General features: G+C 33.6%; 9 protein-coding genes across 9 annotated transcripts; 5 read left to right on the forward strand and 4 right to left on the reverse strand.

Annotated features, from left to right (window-relative positions):
* Nucleotides 1-2: 2 nt before the first annotated feature.
* Nucleotides 3-1,421, reverse strand: NAEGRDRAFT_67192 (uncharacterized protein; the record flags this gene model as incomplete). The annotated part of the gene is made up of 1 exon (XM_002677538.1): nucleotides 3-1,421. The coding sequence occupies one exon, from the start codon at nucleotides 1,419-1,421 to the stop codon at nucleotides 3-5; it is 1,419 nt and encodes a 472-aa protein (XP_002677584.1).
* Nucleotides 1,422-2,794: 1,373 nt separating this feature from the next.
* NAEGRDRAFT_39060 (fatty acyl CoA synthetase) lies at nucleotides 2,795-4,720 on the forward strand. Its single transcript, XM_002677452.1, has 2 exons — nucleotides 2,795-3,177; nucleotides 3,220-4,720. Exons 1-2 carry the CDS (start codon nucleotides 2,824-2,826, stop codon nucleotides 4,678-4,680), a joined length of 1,815 nt encoding a protein of 604 aa, XP_002677498.1. The 5' UTR covers nucleotides 2,795-2,823; the 3' UTR covers nucleotides 4,681-4,720.
* A 379-nt stretch (nucleotides 4,721-5,099) lies between these two features.
* On the forward strand, nucleotides 5,100-5,723 carry NAEGRDRAFT_48843 (uncharacterized protein; the record flags this gene model as incomplete). Its single annotated transcript, XM_002677453.1, has 1 exon — nucleotides 5,100-5,723. One exon carries the CDS (start codon nucleotides 5,100-5,102, stop codon nucleotides 5,721-5,723), a length of 624 nt encoding a protein of 207 aa, XP_002677499.1.
* Nucleotides 5,724-6,827: 1,104 nt separating this feature from the next.
* NAEGRDRAFT_67195 (uncharacterized protein) lies at nucleotides 6,828-7,637 on the reverse strand (the record flags this gene model as incomplete). The annotated part of the gene is made up of 1 exon (XM_002677539.1): nucleotides 6,828-7,637. One exon carries the CDS (start codon nucleotides 7,635-7,637, stop codon nucleotides 6,828-6,830), a length of 810 nt encoding a protein of 269 aa, XP_002677585.1.
* A 1,724-nt stretch (nucleotides 7,638-9,361) lies between these two features.
* Nucleotides 9,362-9,937, forward strand: NAEGRDRAFT_67196 (uncharacterized protein; the record flags this gene model as incomplete). Its single annotated transcript, XM_002677454.1, has 1 exon — nucleotides 9,362-9,937. The coding sequence occupies one exon, from the start codon at nucleotides 9,362-9,364 to the stop codon at nucleotides 9,935-9,937; it is 576 nt and encodes a 191-aa protein (XP_002677500.1).
* An 876-nt stretch (nucleotides 9,938-10,813) lies between these two features.
* NAEGRDRAFT_67197 (uncharacterized protein) lies at nucleotides 10,814-11,836 on the forward strand (the record flags this gene model as incomplete). The annotated part of the gene is made up of 1 exon (XM_002677455.1): nucleotides 10,814-11,836. One exon carries the CDS (start codon nucleotides 10,814-10,816, stop codon nucleotides 11,834-11,836), a length of 1,023 nt encoding a protein of 340 aa, XP_002677501.1.
* Nucleotides 11,837-12,165: 329 nt separating this feature from the next.
* Nucleotides 12,166-13,705, reverse strand: NAEGRDRAFT_79629 (uncharacterized protein; the record flags this gene model as incomplete). Its single annotated transcript, XM_002677540.1, has 4 exons — nucleotides 13,380-13,705; nucleotides 13,144-13,317; nucleotides 12,278-13,097; nucleotides 12,166-12,231 (listed from the first exon to the last, which is right to left on the reverse strand). Exons 1-4 carry the CDS (start codon nucleotides 13,583-13,585, stop codon nucleotides 12,166-12,168), a joined length of 1,266 nt encoding a protein of 421 aa, XP_002677586.1. The 5' UTR covers nucleotides 13,586-13,705.
* Nucleotides 13,706-13,894: 189 nt separating this feature from the next.
* Nucleotides 13,895-15,115, reverse strand: NAEGRDRAFT_48846 (uncharacterized protein; the record flags this gene model as incomplete). The annotated part of the gene is made up of 2 exons (XM_002677541.1): nucleotides 13,895-14,678; nucleotides 14,883-15,115. 2 exons carry the CDS (start codon nucleotides 15,113-15,115, stop codon nucleotides 13,895-13,897), a joined length of 1,017 nt encoding a protein of 338 aa, XP_002677587.1.
* A 250-nt stretch (nucleotides 15,116-15,365) lies between these two features.
* Nucleotides 15,366-17,183, forward strand: NAEGRDRAFT_67200 (small GTPase; the record flags this gene model as incomplete). Its single annotated transcript, XM_002677456.1, has 1 exon — nucleotides 15,366-17,183. One exon carries the CDS (start codon nucleotides 15,366-15,368, stop codon nucleotides 17,181-17,183), a length of 1,818 nt encoding a protein of 605 aa, XP_002677502.1.
* Between the last annotated feature and the right edge of the window lie 114 nt (nucleotides 17,184-17,297).

The raw sequence follows: 17,297 nt of genomic DNA on the forward strand, positions 1-17,297 counted from the left end.
ATTTAATTTTGTGATGTCATGTATTTGTTATAAACAACTCTGGCAGCATGCATATCCAATCTTCTTCTGAATAGAACAGTATCAGTCGATTTACACAACTCATAATCTTGAAAGGTGTTGGATTGTGGTCTATATGTTATAATGGCATGTTTAAATAATGATTGAAAAACATTAGCAGGAATCTTTTCAACAAAATCAAGATAGGAAACAATATTATTTGGTGCGTTTAGCAACATTTCCCATGCACTGATAACATGTTGAGTTTCCCATAAAACTGGGCTAGAAATATTATTTCTAACTAGCTCAGAATAGAGCTCTGGTTTCAATACTGAAGTAAATTTGGTTACCACTGTACCAAATTCAGAGTAGGAATCAAGCTCCATATTTGAGGCAGCAAATGCCTCAACAAATTTACTGAGATCGTGAATTCTTCCACCAAATCTCTCATAAACCTTTTCAAACTCAGGTGCATTTTCTCTCTGTTCATCTGATATTACAATTCTATTCAGTAATGAATAGTAGGCAGATTCTGCCTCATCCTTTGGTAAATCTCCCAATCCTACAATTTGAATGGCCTCACGCAATGGCACATCACTCAACCAATCATAGAAAAACATAGGAGAGCATGTCATTACCACACGAATATTTCTCTTATCCCTTGTTAAATTAATAAGCCAAAATAAGAAGTATTCCAATGCTCTCATTCCAGTCTTATCCCTCGTCAGTGTACTAAATGCTTCCATATGATTAATGAAAAACAAGTGTGACTTATCATCAGGTAGTGAAACATGTTTAAATCTTCTCAGAGCTGTCTTGAATCTATTCAATGATTCAGCAGCTGCAGCTTCCTCACTTTGATTCTTATGATCATTTGAAGCTTCCTCCAAAACATCCAACTCTCCTCTAAATGTCTTACTCAATCCAGTTATAAAACTTGATATCAAATCCGAAAAATCAAATCCCCTATCAATAAATCTACTTTCCAAACCATTTACATCATCGAATGGTGAATTTCTAACATCCAAATGAGTTACATCAAAAGGATAAGATTCCAAAACACATTTACTGGCCAATTTAGATCTTCCCGATTGTGGTATTCCAATCAATACAATCACTCTAGCAGCTGGTAATTTAATATAATTGGATAGTACTTGATATTCGAGTGGACGATCAAACCACACTGCATAATTACAAGGTTTCTGACTCTCATAATGATGCGTATTATTACATTTTGATTCACTTGGATTCATCAAATCACTCCTAGAATCCATTTCCGAGAGTAAAATTGCCTCCTTTCTCTTTGAATAAATAATTACTACAAAAGCTGCTGATCCTATTGCAGCTAGAGACCACGGATCAACTAGATGCTCTGTAAATGTCTCACGGAAGAAATCATATGATTTTTTAACGAATGAAAACATTTTTTTTAATTGAATTTTTTGGATTAATTTAAAATTGTAATTGTTTTGAATTGAATGAATCTTAATAAGAGGAGTTTTAAATTATCAGAGGAGAAATAAGAAAATGTCCTCAATGAATCAATGATGAAGAGAGATGGTATTAATAATATCACTTGCTCAAACTTGAATTGAATTTTTTACTGTAGTCGAAATACACAAGCATGCAACAATCCATGTACAAATAAGGTTTTCTTAGCGTAAAGTCTTGTCCAATTCTCCAAACACCACAATCTTGTCGCATATTATTTTCCGACAAGCAACAATCAAAGCGAAATTAATTACATCGCAAACCTTGCATTATTAATAGAAGGCAGGATTAGAAAAAATCAACACACAACATCAATTACTTTTAATTTATTATTTTTAATTCTCCCCATCATTGTTATTATTTATTGATTGTTTGATTGTATCACTCTTTATCAATCATCATCATTATCAAATATATTTATTATTAATATAACTCTTATTTATTGAATTTTTCATATATATAACAACAACTTGTAAGCTTACATATGGCAGAAACAAAAAAGCAACAAGGATGGTTGAGTTATTGTCTCTCCTTCCTTGAAATTCCATTTAAAATTGTATTGAGTATTATTATCAATACTTTGGATTATATTATTTTCAAGATTTCAGTCCTCTTGAAAGGAAAGAAAGCTTTGGTTCACGATTTACGTAAAGAATATGAAGATGATATTCTAGCTGCTCCATATTTCCCAAGTGCTGATGCCACCGAAATTGTATGTATTTTCTGGTCAATTAAGCTTACTGTTATACAACATAATATTATGTGATTGATAATCAATTTATTATTCGGAAATGATGTTGTTATTACATTCTAATATTTGGATCGATATAGACAAATCGTGCTGAATACTTTGAAACTGAAGGTGTTAGTCCAATTTATCGTCACCTCATGTCTCATACTCGTAGTGGTGCTCTCGTTAAGAAGGAAAGTGTTTTAGATGAACTGCTCCCACCAAAGATTAGAGATAGATTGTTTGATGCCCAGGAAGCACAACGTAAAAAGGTCAAAAAGTTGCTCACTGATCGTGCCAAGAAAGACAAGGTTGAAAACATTCAACAATCTCGTTTTGAAGATTTGAGCTATCCACAAGATGAACAAATTGCTGAAGCATCCCAAAGACAAGTTCCAGAAACTTTCTACAATTACTTTGAAAGTATTTTCAGAAAGTATGCCAAGAAGCCATGTGTTGGATACAGAACTTTGAAGAAGAATCATATTAAGGAAGTCATTGTTGATGATAAGAAAAAGACTTGGATTACTCCTGAATTCAATGAGGAACCAGTTATTTTCACTTATGAACAGTTGGAACAAAAAGTTAATTATTTATCAAAGGCAATGCAAAAGTGTTTCAATTTGGAAAGCAGTGCTGGAGATCAAGATTTCTTCACTTTCAATGATGAAAATGAAACTGACAAGACAAGAAACAGTCGTTTTGCAATTTATGATGATACTAGCTATGATTGGTTTGTCACAGCTTTGGCTCTCTTCAAGCAAAATGTCACACTTGTCACCATTTATGCTAGTTTAGGTACTGATGCTTTGATTCAAGCTTTGAATGAATCAAAGGTATCTGGTGTCATGCTTAATTTTAGTTCATTGAAGGAAATTGTTCCAAGAATTGCTAAAGAATGTCCAAGAGTCAAGTATATTCTCTATAACAATAGAATGTGTGTAAATAATTCCGAAGAAGTTGAACAACGTGAAAAGCTCTTGAATGAACTCAATCAAAAGTATGGTAATGGTGTTGTCTTGACAACTATTGATGAACTTATTGAAATGGGATCCCAAGAAAAGGGAGAATTCAAGATTAAGGGAACGCCACACGTCAGTACTGATATTCAAATTTTAATGTATACATCAGGATCTACTTCTGCTCCAAAAGCTGTCATGATTACTCACCACAATGTCTTGTCTGCCGTTGCATCCTTCAATTGCTGTATCGGTGTTGAAAGAGAAGAGGAATATATTCACATTGCCTATTTGCCACTTGGTCACATTTTGGAAATTGTTGTCCATAGTATTATTCTCTTGAGAGGTGGTCAAATTTGTTATGGTAATGCTAGATTCCTAAGTGAAGGTACTGCTCTTCCTTCTGGTGATATTAAATTCTGGAGACCATCAGTTTTGGTTGGTGTCCCAAAGGTGTTTGATACTATCAAGAAGGGTGCTCAACTCACTCTCCATTCTGTTGCTGAAAAGAGAGGTCCTTTCCTCGGTTGGCTTGTCAACACTCTCTTCAAGATGGCTTACAGTGCCAAGAAGAGAGCCCTTGCTGCTGGCAGAGATACTCCATTGTGGAATAAGATTATTTTCAAGAGATTTACTGATGGTGTTGGTGGCAGATTACAGTTAATGTTGTCTGGCGGTTCTGCTTTAATTCCTGAAACCCATGAATTTTTGAGAATTTGCATGAATAGTGTTTTCATTCAAGGATATGGTTTAACAGAAACTTGTGCCGGAACTTCTGTTGCTAATGCTTTCCAAACATTTTCCACTGGCCACACTGGTCCATTTGTACCATGTGTTGAAATTAGATTGTGTGACGTTCCTGAAATGGGTATGTTCCACAAGAATCCAGGTGGCAATCCAAGAGGTGAATTGTGGGTAAGAGGTGAAAATATTACTCTTGGTTATTACAAGCAAAAGGATCTCACATTGGAAGCTTATGGTAAATTGCCAAATGAAAGCTCTAATACCTTCTTCAAGACTGGAGATATTGTTGAAATTTTGCCAAATGGTTCCATCAAGATTATTGATCGTGTTAAGAATTTGACCAAATTACAACATGGTGAATATGTTGCATTGAACAAGTTGGAAAGTATTTATGGAGATTCACCTTTCGTCCAACCAAATGGTATTCTCGTTTATGCTGACAGTTATAGAGATTATCCTGTTGCTCTTGCCATGCCTCAAAATAAGTATTTGGAATCATTGGCTAAGGAAAAGGGAATTTCCTTTAACAAGGTTGAAGAATTGTACACCAATCCACAAATCCTCAAAGCCATCTTGCAAAGTTTGGACAAGATTGCTACCAACTCTAAATTGGCATCTTATGAAAGAATTAAGGCCATCTATCTCTGTGAAACTGAATGGACTATTGAAAATAACATGCTTACAGCCACTCAAAAATTGAGAAGACATGCCATTACAGAACACTACAGAGATGCCATTGAAAAGATGTACAAACCTTAAAATCTAGTTTAATGTAAATAAAATGATACTTTATTCACAATATTCTTTCTTTCAAATTTGGTAATAAGATTTAGCCGATGTTCCAATCACTATTGGAATAAACGAATTAAAATAATATTGAATATTTACAAAGTTTTCCCAAGTGATGTGGACAATTTTCAAGAAGTAAATGGTATTTTTCCAATTAATCCTATAATGATGATATTATTCACAGTGCATTCTTTAAATGATGATGACATTGTTGTGATATTTCCGAGAGATGATCAAGATTTCGGGAAAACAACATTTGTGAAATCAAACAATTATAAATCCCTGGTCTACTAGTCTTTTTCAAAACTATTAATATAACCATCAGGGCTAAAATTTCCCGCTAAAATTAACAATTTAAATTTCAAATAAAAAATAAATAGCTTTTGATAATGAAACGGTCATTTTCAGATAGTAATTCTTCTCACAATGATGATGATGAGGAAGAAGATGCTTACAATGATGATGAATCATCTAACAAAACTTCTGAGCCAGTCCTAGAAAGCAATCGTAAGAAGAAGAGGCAAGAAAGCTCCTTTGTTTCCTCGCCTACCTCCTCTTCAAGTGAAAGCACTGATGGTAATGTTGAACAACCAAGCATAGAAGTGAATCAACTCTTCCCTTATCCTGAAGATTGTCTTCCTGTCTGTAGAAGTGATAATCACAACAATATTATTATTGACAATGATAATGATGAATCTGATGTAGCTAGTGTGAATAATGATGAAGAATTGGCAGCCATCGCAACAGAATTAATAGACACTGATCATTGTGTCCATTATAATATTATTAGTATTAATAATATTAATAACAATGTGGCTGATGTATTACCAGTACATGGCGCTCACTTGTTGCCTTGCTTCTACTCTGAGAGTATTCAATTGGTTGATAGCTTGTTTGATGATGATAGTGAAGTGAATACTGCCAGGCTTGAAGAAGACGAAGAAAAGAGCTTCTTCTTCCACTTGCCCATCATGAGCAAGATTCAGATTCATCAAATGATGAGGATACTTTGATGAGTCATTCTAACAATATGGTTGAATATAGTGCCCCTACCAACAATGTAGTAATAGTGGATATTGCTGCTTGTGTGAGAGAAATTCAACAATATTTGAATTCCTTGATGCCATTGGGTCGTGTTGTAAATAGCGAAGAAAAGTATATTGACTCTCTACCAAGAGGTTACTAGGTATTAATGTGTTGCCATGGTTGCCAATAAAGTTGTTGTTTTTGCATTGACAATACCACCAATTTGTGTCTCTATGGAGTGTTGCAGCTAGTGCTGATGAAGGTTGAATGTGGAGTTTTTTGTTGGTTGTGAAAGGACAGACAACTTTTATCTTGGAAAGAGTGCGGTAAAACTGTTGTAAAGTGGTGATTGGTTCGCAGCAAAAATGCACAATCTTTGTCATTGAGAATTTGTCAGCAGAGCTAGAAGATTGGACTTGCAAACAATCATTGGATTTACTTCTGGGTTTCTGTTGAAACAAAGTTGAATTTATTTGATAAATATCTAATATTCTTCGCCTTATTCAAAAATTCCTTCCAAGGTCTACAAAATGCATCTTGATCCCAACTCAATAGGCTATTGTTCATTGTGACAGAAGAACTTTGTGTACGGAGCACATTCAAATAAGAGACATAATTTTTGAGAAGGAGCAGACATCACCCTTAGTTTCCCTTAGAATTTTTGATTCGCACTCTGTATTTGAGAACCATTTGTTAGTAATATTTATGGAGCTAACACTCTGTATCAGTACTATAAAGAGTATAACGACCAATATTTCAAAGCTTCAAATCATAGACATTGCCTATCAGATTTTGACTTTTTGTGAGTTGAGTACAAGAACCTTAATGGCACAATTCAAAATTTATTTGGAAATGTGCACTAGACTCGATTCGAAAATGGATAAATTGGATGTTCTGATACTATTATTCTATCTCGCTAAATTTGTTATTGAATCCATTGTTATTGTTATTGAGTTGACCTTATTGTTGTACATTTGTGTTTTTAAAAGTTAAACTGGTGATTTTCTTATATACATTAACGTTAGAATTATTTTGTATGGTACATTAAAAATACAATGACCTAGTAGCTGTTATGGTGGTATTTACAATCTCTATTTTTTCTTTAGGTTTTGCTCAATCTTGGCATAGTAATCAGTGGTTTGAATCCAATCCATAAATGTTTCATTGACATGCTTTTTGGAAAAGTGTTGCGATGTATGTTCTTGGAATGCAAATGATGTTTGTCCTGGAGGTCTCCTTCTACTCGTATTAACAGCCAATGGAGGCATTGTTGAAAGGGAAAGGTTTAGTTTGGCTGATTTCTCAGAACATGAACCAACAGGTTTAAAGTTTTCTTTTGGATTTTTCCTTATTGCTCCCTGAGTTTGGTTTTGATTTGATTGTCCTGGTTTCAGTACTGCAGGAATAACATTCGGTGTATAACCTTGAGTTGTTGTCATTAAACTGCCAGTTGATTTACTCTTGGCTCTACTTCTTGTTCTTGCATAGTTTCGGGCAGTGGATGAAGTATTAGTAATGGTGGAGGATTGAGTTTGGAGTGGGAGAGTTCTAGTACTTTTCGAGGATTGCAAAGTGAGTGGACCATTCTTTGACTTGGATTCGTTAACAAGTGGTGGGAGAGCTGTAGAATCAGAGTTTGGACTTGAAGACTTTCTTCGGAAGGAAATTCTCCAAGATCTAGACTTTTTAACAAAGGACTCATTGTCACCAGATGAGTTATTATTTGAAGCATTCTCTAATTTTGTTCTTGTAGAGGCACTCAATTCTAATTGACTATTCGAAGAGTTATTGGTCTGTGTTGTAGTTGCCTGTAACCGAATAGCAGGATGTTTCTTGACGGTTAATGTATTGGGAGATGGTGCTGTAAAGAAGCATGAAAATAAATTAGCGAGTACTACCATGTTGTTGTTGTTGTTGTCTTGATAGGTTTCTTCTGTTGATGATTGAAATTATTATTTGAAAAATTGAAAACTATTGTAAAGTTTCTTGTTGTGTTGTTTTTTTGATTGTATTCACGTATAATTTAAAATATCAGGTCAAACAATCAGCGGATTATACAATGAAATTGATAATATGAGAAATTGATGTCTATTGATGATGAACCTGCTTTGATGAGATGTTTTTAAATTAATGTCTTCAGAAGTTGTTAACTTGATGAGAGAATTGAGTATCCTCGTTATTACTGTAAAGAACAAGCACACGCAGCAAAGTAAACCAAATCTGAGAGAGAGATCTTTTGAATGTGCCGATAATATTGCTCAAATCTTAATATAGCAACAATGAAATGCACGACAAAGTTGAATGGCCAAACAATTATTGTAGTGCTCTACAGAGGTGTTGTTGTTGTTGTCTCTCTGTTGATGTTTTTGTTCCTACTTCTTCTTTGTTCAACAGCTAATGTTGTATTGATGAGAGACGAGTTTGTTTGCCGCTCTTTTTGTTGTTTTTTTTTCTCTTGATGAAAACTCGAATCGTGCTATTAACTGATTAAATGAAGAGTTTCAAAAGTTGGAGTTGTTGTAGAAATGTCAACACTGCAATACAAACTTGAAAAATAGTGATGAAGTTTGACAATACGGTATATTTGGAGGGAACTTTTATATTAAACGTCAAGAATTTAATATTGTTGTTTTACCTTATGAGAACACTTTGAATATCGCGGGCTGATTATGTACTATTGAAGAATATGAGAGATGAGTATTTAATGTTGATGTCAAAACTCTTTGAAAGATTACTTTAATTTTGTATTTAATATTATGATTATTGACAGTTATTGTCAAAATGATGATGAATTGCACAGCAATTAATGATAATGTTAAAAGATTAACACAATGATAGATTTAAAGGATCTTTTTTTAAAATTATTAATATCAAGTTGACAGGATGATTAAGATTGTGAAAAAACGTGTTGATTTTTCTGTTTAAATAACGTGCTGACAAGTGTTTGCGAAAAAGAAAGAACCTGTCAATTCTTACTAGTTCGGCAAAACACCTTTTATGTAAAATGATGTTTTTTTAAAGTGTTGAAAAGTGAAGTAAAATGTTCGGCTTGCTATTTTGTTGTTGTGTGTACTTTCTTGTCAAAAGACATTTCACAAGATGAACCATCTTGGCCATTCATTATCTATTCGAAACTTTGTAAAATACAATGAATCACTACAGTTCTAACAAGTTCTGTATTGCTTCATACTCTTTTAATACAATCTACAGTTTCAAACTTTCCGCTACTCTATCTGAAACTCCTAGTTCTCTCTTCCCCTTCAAATGAACTTACTGAAAAAAAATGAACAAATTGACAGCCTTCTTCAAACAGCACCAATCGAAAAGTAACCTCGCCGATGCCACTGATGATTTAGCCTCTGTAGAAATCAGAACAACACCTTCTGCGCAATCACCAACAATAAAAAATACAAAAAATGCGGCAAACGATAATCGGCATGCAACGACGGAAATTAAGGAAACAAATGATGATAGTAAATTAAATAATGATGATGATGATCACAATGATAAGGATGAGAATGGTCAGAAGAATGAGATGGTGGAGGAGGATTATTATTGCGGGATTTATATGAAGAAATTAAATATTGATTTGCCGATTGAGTTGGTTATTTTGATTGCTCAATTTATGGATTTGAAACAATTGTATAATTTTGCAAGGTGTAATAGTAGAACGTTTAAGGTTTTCTTTAATGTTGATAAGAGAGATATTGGAAAGGAGAAGAATGAGATGAGAGATGAGAAGGATTTGGATTTTAATAGAGTTCAAGTGCTTGTTTGGAAATTGTTGGCAGTTTCGTATTTTCCAAGAGTGGATCATAACCTCAATGTTAAAAATTGGATGCAATTTTTGAGGAAACGAATGAAACATATCAAGGGTAACGGGTACGACTTTAAATTGGATATTCCATCATTTGTAAATTCAAATATGGATGAGGAAATTATTGAAAATTGTGAATGGGTCTATAAGTGTCCATTAAGTTATTTCAATTTGAGTGGTGATGAAATAGATGTCAAGTTTTGTAATGTTTGTGAAAAGCATGTCTATTTGGTTGACTCTTTGGAATCATTTCGTGAGAGGGTTGGTCGTGGAAATTGTGTTGCATTTACCTCGAAATTGTATCTTTATGACGAACCATTAATGGGTGAATGTGTGGCAGATATTGATTATGATACAATACCTTTTGATATTCAAGAGAATTAGAAATATTTTAATATTTATTACAATTTAAAAATGGTAGAACAGAAAAAGAGAAAGAATGAAGACTCAGATTTATTTGTGAAAGAAAAGAAGCAGAAAAATAACGAGCCTTCCTCCGATCATGTTGGAAATCTTTTCAGTTCATCTTCCAGTTTACTTCGTCCATTTATTTATGAATCCGATCAGTTTCGTTTCTTTGTATTTAAATATCCATCTCCTTGTACCAAATTAGAATATTCACATGTTTCCAGCAAGTCATTCTTCATCAAAGTTACAATACAAGATGCTATTCCTATTGAAAATATATTAGAAACATTTCCATCAATTATTACTAAAGGATTGAAGGAAAATACGAAACCAGAAGAAACTTTGTTGCATTCCGAAGCCATTCCCAACGATGTTTCTGTAGAGAGTATCAAATATGGAATGTATAGAATGAAAGGCGATCATCTTGACGATAGGGTTTACATTATCATATTTGAAAAGAGCCAACGAGAAACTAATCTTCCAACACTTGACCATGATTATTCCAAATTTATAACAGAATTGACATCCTCATATGGGAAAGAAATATTTTCTGATGATTTACTTTTTGAAATTCTTTCTTATTTAGATCAGAATTCAATTATTCTAAATTGTTCCTTAATCTCCAAACAATGGTTGAAAATAATTCAAAAATCCTGTAAATTTAAATTCAAAGTTACAAGTTGGCGTTCTACCAACTTGATGGGAGGTATTTTTTCTCCATGTTTTTCACAATTGCGAGTAGATGTTTGCAAGAACAATTTTTGTGACCAAGTGGTAAAGTTGAACAATTTAACAAATATCAAATTTAGGACCACTAGTGGTGTTATGGATGTGTTGGATATAATCAAAGAAATGAAGCAAGTAACTTGGCTTGATATGAAGGGAGTGTCTATATTTAAAGATAGTTTTCTTAAGAAAATTGGTGAGCTGAGTCAATTGAAAACACTCGACATAGCCAATGCTGCTGGTGATAGGAGCAGATTTAGTAAGGGCATAAAATATCTGGGAAACTTGATGAATTTATCTGAGCTTTATATCAACTCAAATGAAATTGGTGACAATGGCGCTGAAGATATTAGTGGAATGAAACAATTAACTAAACTTGACGTTTCTTCAAATGATATTACTACTAAAGGAGCCAAGCACATTAGTAAATTGAACAAACTAGTATCCCTAAAAATGGAGGAAAATATGATCGATGCACAAGGAATTAAATATATTACCGATCAATTGAATCAATTAACAGAACTTGATATTGGTTCAAACGATCTTGGTGTATTGGGGGCAAAAGCAGTCAGTGAATTGTCCCAATTAACGTCACTGAGTATTGAAAACAATAATCTGCTCAACGAAGGAGCTGCTTATATCAGTAGATTACTGAATTTGACTGATCTTTGCATTAATTCTAATCAAATTGATAGTGAAGGAGCCAAAGATATTATCAAATTGAAACAATTAACAACACTATTTATATCTGGCAACTCTCTTCTAGATGAAGGAGCCAAGTTAATTAGTGAGCTAAATAACTTAACCGTACTTGATATTTCAGACAATGAATTAACTGATGAAGGGGTAGAGCCAATCAGTAAATTGAAGCAATTGAAGACACTTGAAATTGACGAAAATCAAATTAGTGATGAAGGAATAGAGTCAATTTGTGGACTCAATCAATTAACTGAGCTTAACATTGATTATAATCTCATATCTGCAGAAGGATTAAGTTCTATAAGCGGGAATGAGATTGGAGATGAAGGTGCAGAGATTATTGGTGACTTGACAAATTTGAAAGAGCTTACAGTAGACCAGAACTCAAGATCCAAGTACCATGAAATCTTGAAAACAAAATTACCATTATTAACGATCAAGAAAATTTAATTATTTGGATTTAATATCTTCAGATTCAGAACCAGGCGAACTAATTTCTTCTAAACTGACATCCTGTTTCACAACTGGATGATTGGTATAGTGTTTCTTGAGTGCTTCATGACGACTCTGTAACCAGTATTGTGAAATAAAGTATCCCAACATGAATATAAAAGCAGAAGGAACTAAAATCATCCACACAAAGCCCATAGCAATATCAATAGAGAAACTGTCTTGAAGTAAGCCAAAAAGGAATGGTGAAGGGAAATCACCCAAAAGATGGTACAATAGAATTTGCCAACTCACAGCATAATTTCTCAAATTCTTATGTTCAACACTATTTACAACACTGCATTGGAATGGACTAGTTGAGCAAAAGAGGAAGCAACATGAAATTCCAAATAAAACTAACAATAAATAAATATTGACAGAGAATATGAAGCATGGAATGACCCACGGGAATCCTAAAATGAGAAAGATTGTGCAGAATAACAATCCACGAGCTGCTCCCTTCATACCGTTTGACCCTCCAAATCTATCCACAATAAAACCACCAGACATGGTTCCAATAATTGATGCAATGAGCATGGCAATTGAAAATCCAACTGTTGCAATGTTGGCAGAGTCAGAATTCACTGTAATTGAACTGTCAGCTTGTTTCATTTTGTGAAGAACATATGATGGTGCATAGAATTGAATAGCACCAATGCAAAAACTATATCCACAACTGCCCAAAGTTGCAAAGAAATACACTGGATTGCAGAATAAATATTTCAAAGCGGACCAGAAGGAGAATATTTGATACTTTTTCTTTTCAGCTTGTTGCTTTCTTTGTTCATTGGTAAAGCTAAGTTCCTCCTCATCCATTGGTTCGTTAATCATTATTTCATCATCTTGATAGTCGTCCTTTTTCTCCAAAAGAGCATCTTGTGAATCCTCACCATCGTCATCATCATCTGATAAATGTTCATGCTTATCTTGATGTGTTTCTAATTTGGAAATATTTACAATGGAAATTTCATCAGAAGATGCAACATTATCCTTGTGTTCAATTTCCACACTCGTATTTGCAGGATCTGTTACTTCATCAGTTTTCTTTGCTCTGTTTGTTTTCACTGAATTTAAAGGAACAAACAAAAATAAACATCCAAAGAATAATCCAAATATTGCTTCAATATAGAAACAGTAAGTCCAACTTCCCAATCCAACAAGAAGAGGAGATATCGTATAACCCATTGCTACACCAAAGGGTACTCCAACCATGAAGAAACTCCTAAAATTACCTTGTTACAAACAGTAACTAATCAATATTAACTTACATATATGTTGTTTTGTATTCTTTTGAAGCTAGATCATCAATTAAAGTCACCGAAAGTGGGACGAAACTAGCTTCACCAATTCCTATCAAAGCTCTCGAAATTACCAATAAATAATAACCCCACTGTTGATCAACACCATGCGACAATGTTCCCCACAAACCAGATAATACAGCACTATCATATCAAAATAATAATATTAATAATTAGAATTATAAAAATTGTTATCATTATCATACCTTGCTGTCCAAACAAATAATCCAAAAGACATGATCAAATTCACTCGCACAAAATTAGCCATATATGCAAATACAGCACTTCCTATTGAAAATGTAATAATAAAAGAACTTCCGATTATTCCCTCTTGTTTTCCACTTAAATCCCAGTGAGCCTTTACATATGGTAGAACAGCAGCAATAGCTCCTCTATCAAAAAACATGAGCATCTCAACGATCGTCAATAGCAATAACAATGCCTTCGGATGCCGTGTAATAAATTCAAATATTGGAGGTATCACATGTTTTTGTTGTTGTAGCTGTGTTTGGTGTTGTTTTTTTGTTGTGTCATTTTTTGGCTAACAAAAGATATTAGAATTTGGCTCAATATCGAAAATGGCGGGTAATGAAGTCGGACACAGGTTATCCAACAGAGAATTAGGAATTGATTACAATAAAATCAAATATGAGTAAATTGTCAAATGAAAGTATACTATTCAATAATTTAATAATTTACAATGTGTTGTTGGTGATGATTTTTAATTATTCTTGGTTGCTAATGATTTACAAATGGTTAACAAATCAGATTTTTCCACAATGTGAAGATCTGGTTGGAGGAAGACACTTTTGTAATTGCTGGCCATGTAATCCAGGGTTGAACGTAAGAAAGTGTGAGATTGATGTTCCTTAGCAGCACTGTAGAATACAAAAATGTTTTCTGATGAAACAACCTTTCTGAAGAGATTGACACAATATTCAGATAATCCTGGTAACATTAATTGATCTGCCAAAACAAATGTTTCAATCAAATGACATGGTCTTACATTTGTAAAACTACTGTACATATAATCCAATGCTGCAACTAGGGCAGGGAATGGAGCAAATGTGTCAACTACAATGGTATTATTTACAGAGCTATCGATAAGAGTCTTTAAAAATGGAGATCTAGCAGCAAGGATAGCTTTCAAACATTTGATTTCTCTTCCAGAACTCTTATGAACGACAGTTAAATCAGCATGCAAACCACTCTTCAAAAGACTTCTATAAAATTTGCTAATTTCTGGAACTTCTTCCTTTTGAACACCTCCTTTTCCACAAATTTTGACTGCATCAATTTCTGTCCAACCTCCATTCATACTTAAATCAATTCTAATAGCATTAGTTTTAAATCCTTTTACAGTCAATTCTGGAGCAAAATCTCTTGCTACATGGATACCATTTGTTGCAGGACCAGACCACAAAGTAACCCATTCATTTGAATTTTCACGTCTTCCACTAATTTTAGTAACAGATCCAGGTGTTGATGATTCATAAATATGAACACTATAAACAGACATGACATGATCGTAACCCAATTCAATAAATTCAGGTCCTGTAGTATTATTTGGACACCAAGCAGAGCCACTTGATGAATAGGTTGGATAGACCCTACAAGGACCTACCACATTATTGGCATGATAAGATGTTGGATCACCTCTTTAGAAAATAACAATGTCAACATTCCATACAAACTGAAAAACAACTTACCCCCAGTAAGAGCTATACGAAATCACAGAAGAAGCCCATTGTTCGGAAGGTCCTACATCTTCTTCCTCTTCTTCATCCTCTTCATCTCCAAATTTATAGTCATCATAATAATCAGGTGCAATATCCTGCACTCTATACTTGCTATTGACCGATGCTGATGATGAACCTTGTTCTTCTTCGTTAATCAATACAATAGTCGAATCGTTGTTCTCTCTTCTTGGAATTGGGAGCATTTTTTTTAAATGTTATTGTTTGAACTTGTGATGAGAGCATTAGCTGGAAAAATAGACAACTTTGATATCAGAGTTCATTCTGTCTGGGATGAACTTTGAAGTAGTAGTATTAAAGAATTATATTCATTTGTTTACAATTTTATTGATTGAGTATTGAAAATTGTAATATCTATCTATTCACAATTAAATTGCTGTTCTTCTCATTAAATTCGATTTTAAAAAAACTCCGACAATTAATAGGAGAAGAAAAATGAGAAAACTTGCCTCGTTTCTTGGTGGTGGTAAATCTTCATCATCAAATGGTTCTTCTTCATCACCTTCAGCATCGGGTACTAGTAATGAAAGAGTTTCATCCAACAAACAGCAAGGTTCCCTTTCTATAGTAACAACATCATCAATTGGTGTTGCCGTTGGTGATTCTTCATCATCTCCATCATCAAATAATAATAACAATGGAAGTAAAACTCCAAGAAGTAATTTCTCTAGATCGACTAGTAATACTAAAATTAATTCTTCATCATCCTCTTCATTGGAAAGGAATAATATTGAACAGGAAATTCAAAATATAATTTTTAATACTTCACAAATTAATACACTCTCCAAAGTACCTAATGTTCAACCGGAATATTATTTGAAAATTGTTGTTTTGGGAGGACCATCTGTTGGAAAATCGGCAATAATTAATAGATATTTGAAAAATAAGGATCATCCTGCTTTATCAGTAACAAAGAGTGGATTGTACATACCAACAATAGGAGTCGACATGTATAGTAAGCCTGTTAAGAAATATAGAGATGCTTCGATAACAAAATGTAAATCAATTCAATTTCCAGTGAGATTGACGATACTAGATGTTCCACATAGTGAATTTATGAAACAATCAGTGTCAAAATATTTTGAAAATGCACATGGAATAGTGTTAGCTTTTGATGTGACTAATATCAAGTCAATTAGTGCTATTGATCAGTGGCGATCCAAAATTCCATCACATCTCCTTACAAGTACAGTTTTACTTGCCCATAAAGCCGAGTTAAAGCCACACATTATCACTCCAAACTCTCTAGATAATTATGTTAGAGATTCTGGATTATTGGCATGGTTTTCAACATCGATTAGAAATTTCCAATCCATCAATGGAGCATTCCAATACCTTGTCGATAGAAGTCTGTCAAAATTAATCAAAAAATATCAAGGACTGCCTACATTGAATCATCAAATGAATGCTGTCTCAATGGCTAGAAAATCTTCATCGATTCCATTGGCAGAATCCAAGTCTGATAACTTGGCCGAGTCTCTTCAATATTCCAATTCTGTAGAATCCAATTCTGATACAGGATCTATTTCTAAGGATGATTCCAAACAAATAGTGGAAGGATTTTCTACTCTCTACGACATGTTGGAGGACAAGAATCCAAATTTAACAATGGAATTTATAGAAAAATTCAGAAGTGAAATTACATCTTTTTATTTCCAATTATCAAGCAGATTTAAAGAGTTCAAAGTGGTATGTCAGAGTTGTGACACGAGCTCAAACGATCAAAAGTTGATGGATCTACTGATAAATGAATGTGATGCTGAAAGAATCATTCTCCTTAACAAATTAGCTCTCGTTGAAAAGGAACTTGTAAAGTGTAATAGTATCTATACGGAAAATAATACTCCCATGAAAAATCTCACCAAACTGTACATTGAACTCAAGAGAGAATTTTATATTGTAAAGATTGAAAAATGGATAAGTTTTTGGTATTCCTTAAAATCAAGATTTTGCCTGAGTCAAATTTTCTACAAGGACACCAAACAAGATTGTCAACAATTACCAGAGATTTCGGAATCACTCTACAGCCAACCTATCAATCAAAATATTGTAGCCAAACTGGAAAGCAGAAGGGCAAAAATTGAAAAACTCAAACAACATTCCAAAATACAATCTAAAGAAATATCTCAGAAAGAGGATGAAAATCTTGTAGAGAGTGATAGTACATTCTCTGTTATCAATCAAATTTTCAAAGCAGAAATGTATGTGGACATATTCCCTCAATTAACAGAACTCAATAAATTAAATAAATAGTGCGTCATCTATAATTTCTGTAAAATATGTCAACCTGGACAATTAAATTAAAACCCAAAAAGTAATGTTAACTGAAAAGTCCCTTAGCTCAATTAAAAGCAACTAGCTCTCTAA

Source organism: Naegleria gruberi (genome assembly GCF_000004985.1).
Source record: "Naegleria gruberi genomic scaffold NAEGRscaffold_22, whole genome shotgun sequence".
In the NCBI taxonomy this organism is placed as follows: domain Eukaryota; phylum Heterolobosea; class Eutetramitea; order Acrasida; family Naegleriidae; genus Naegleria; species Naegleria gruberi.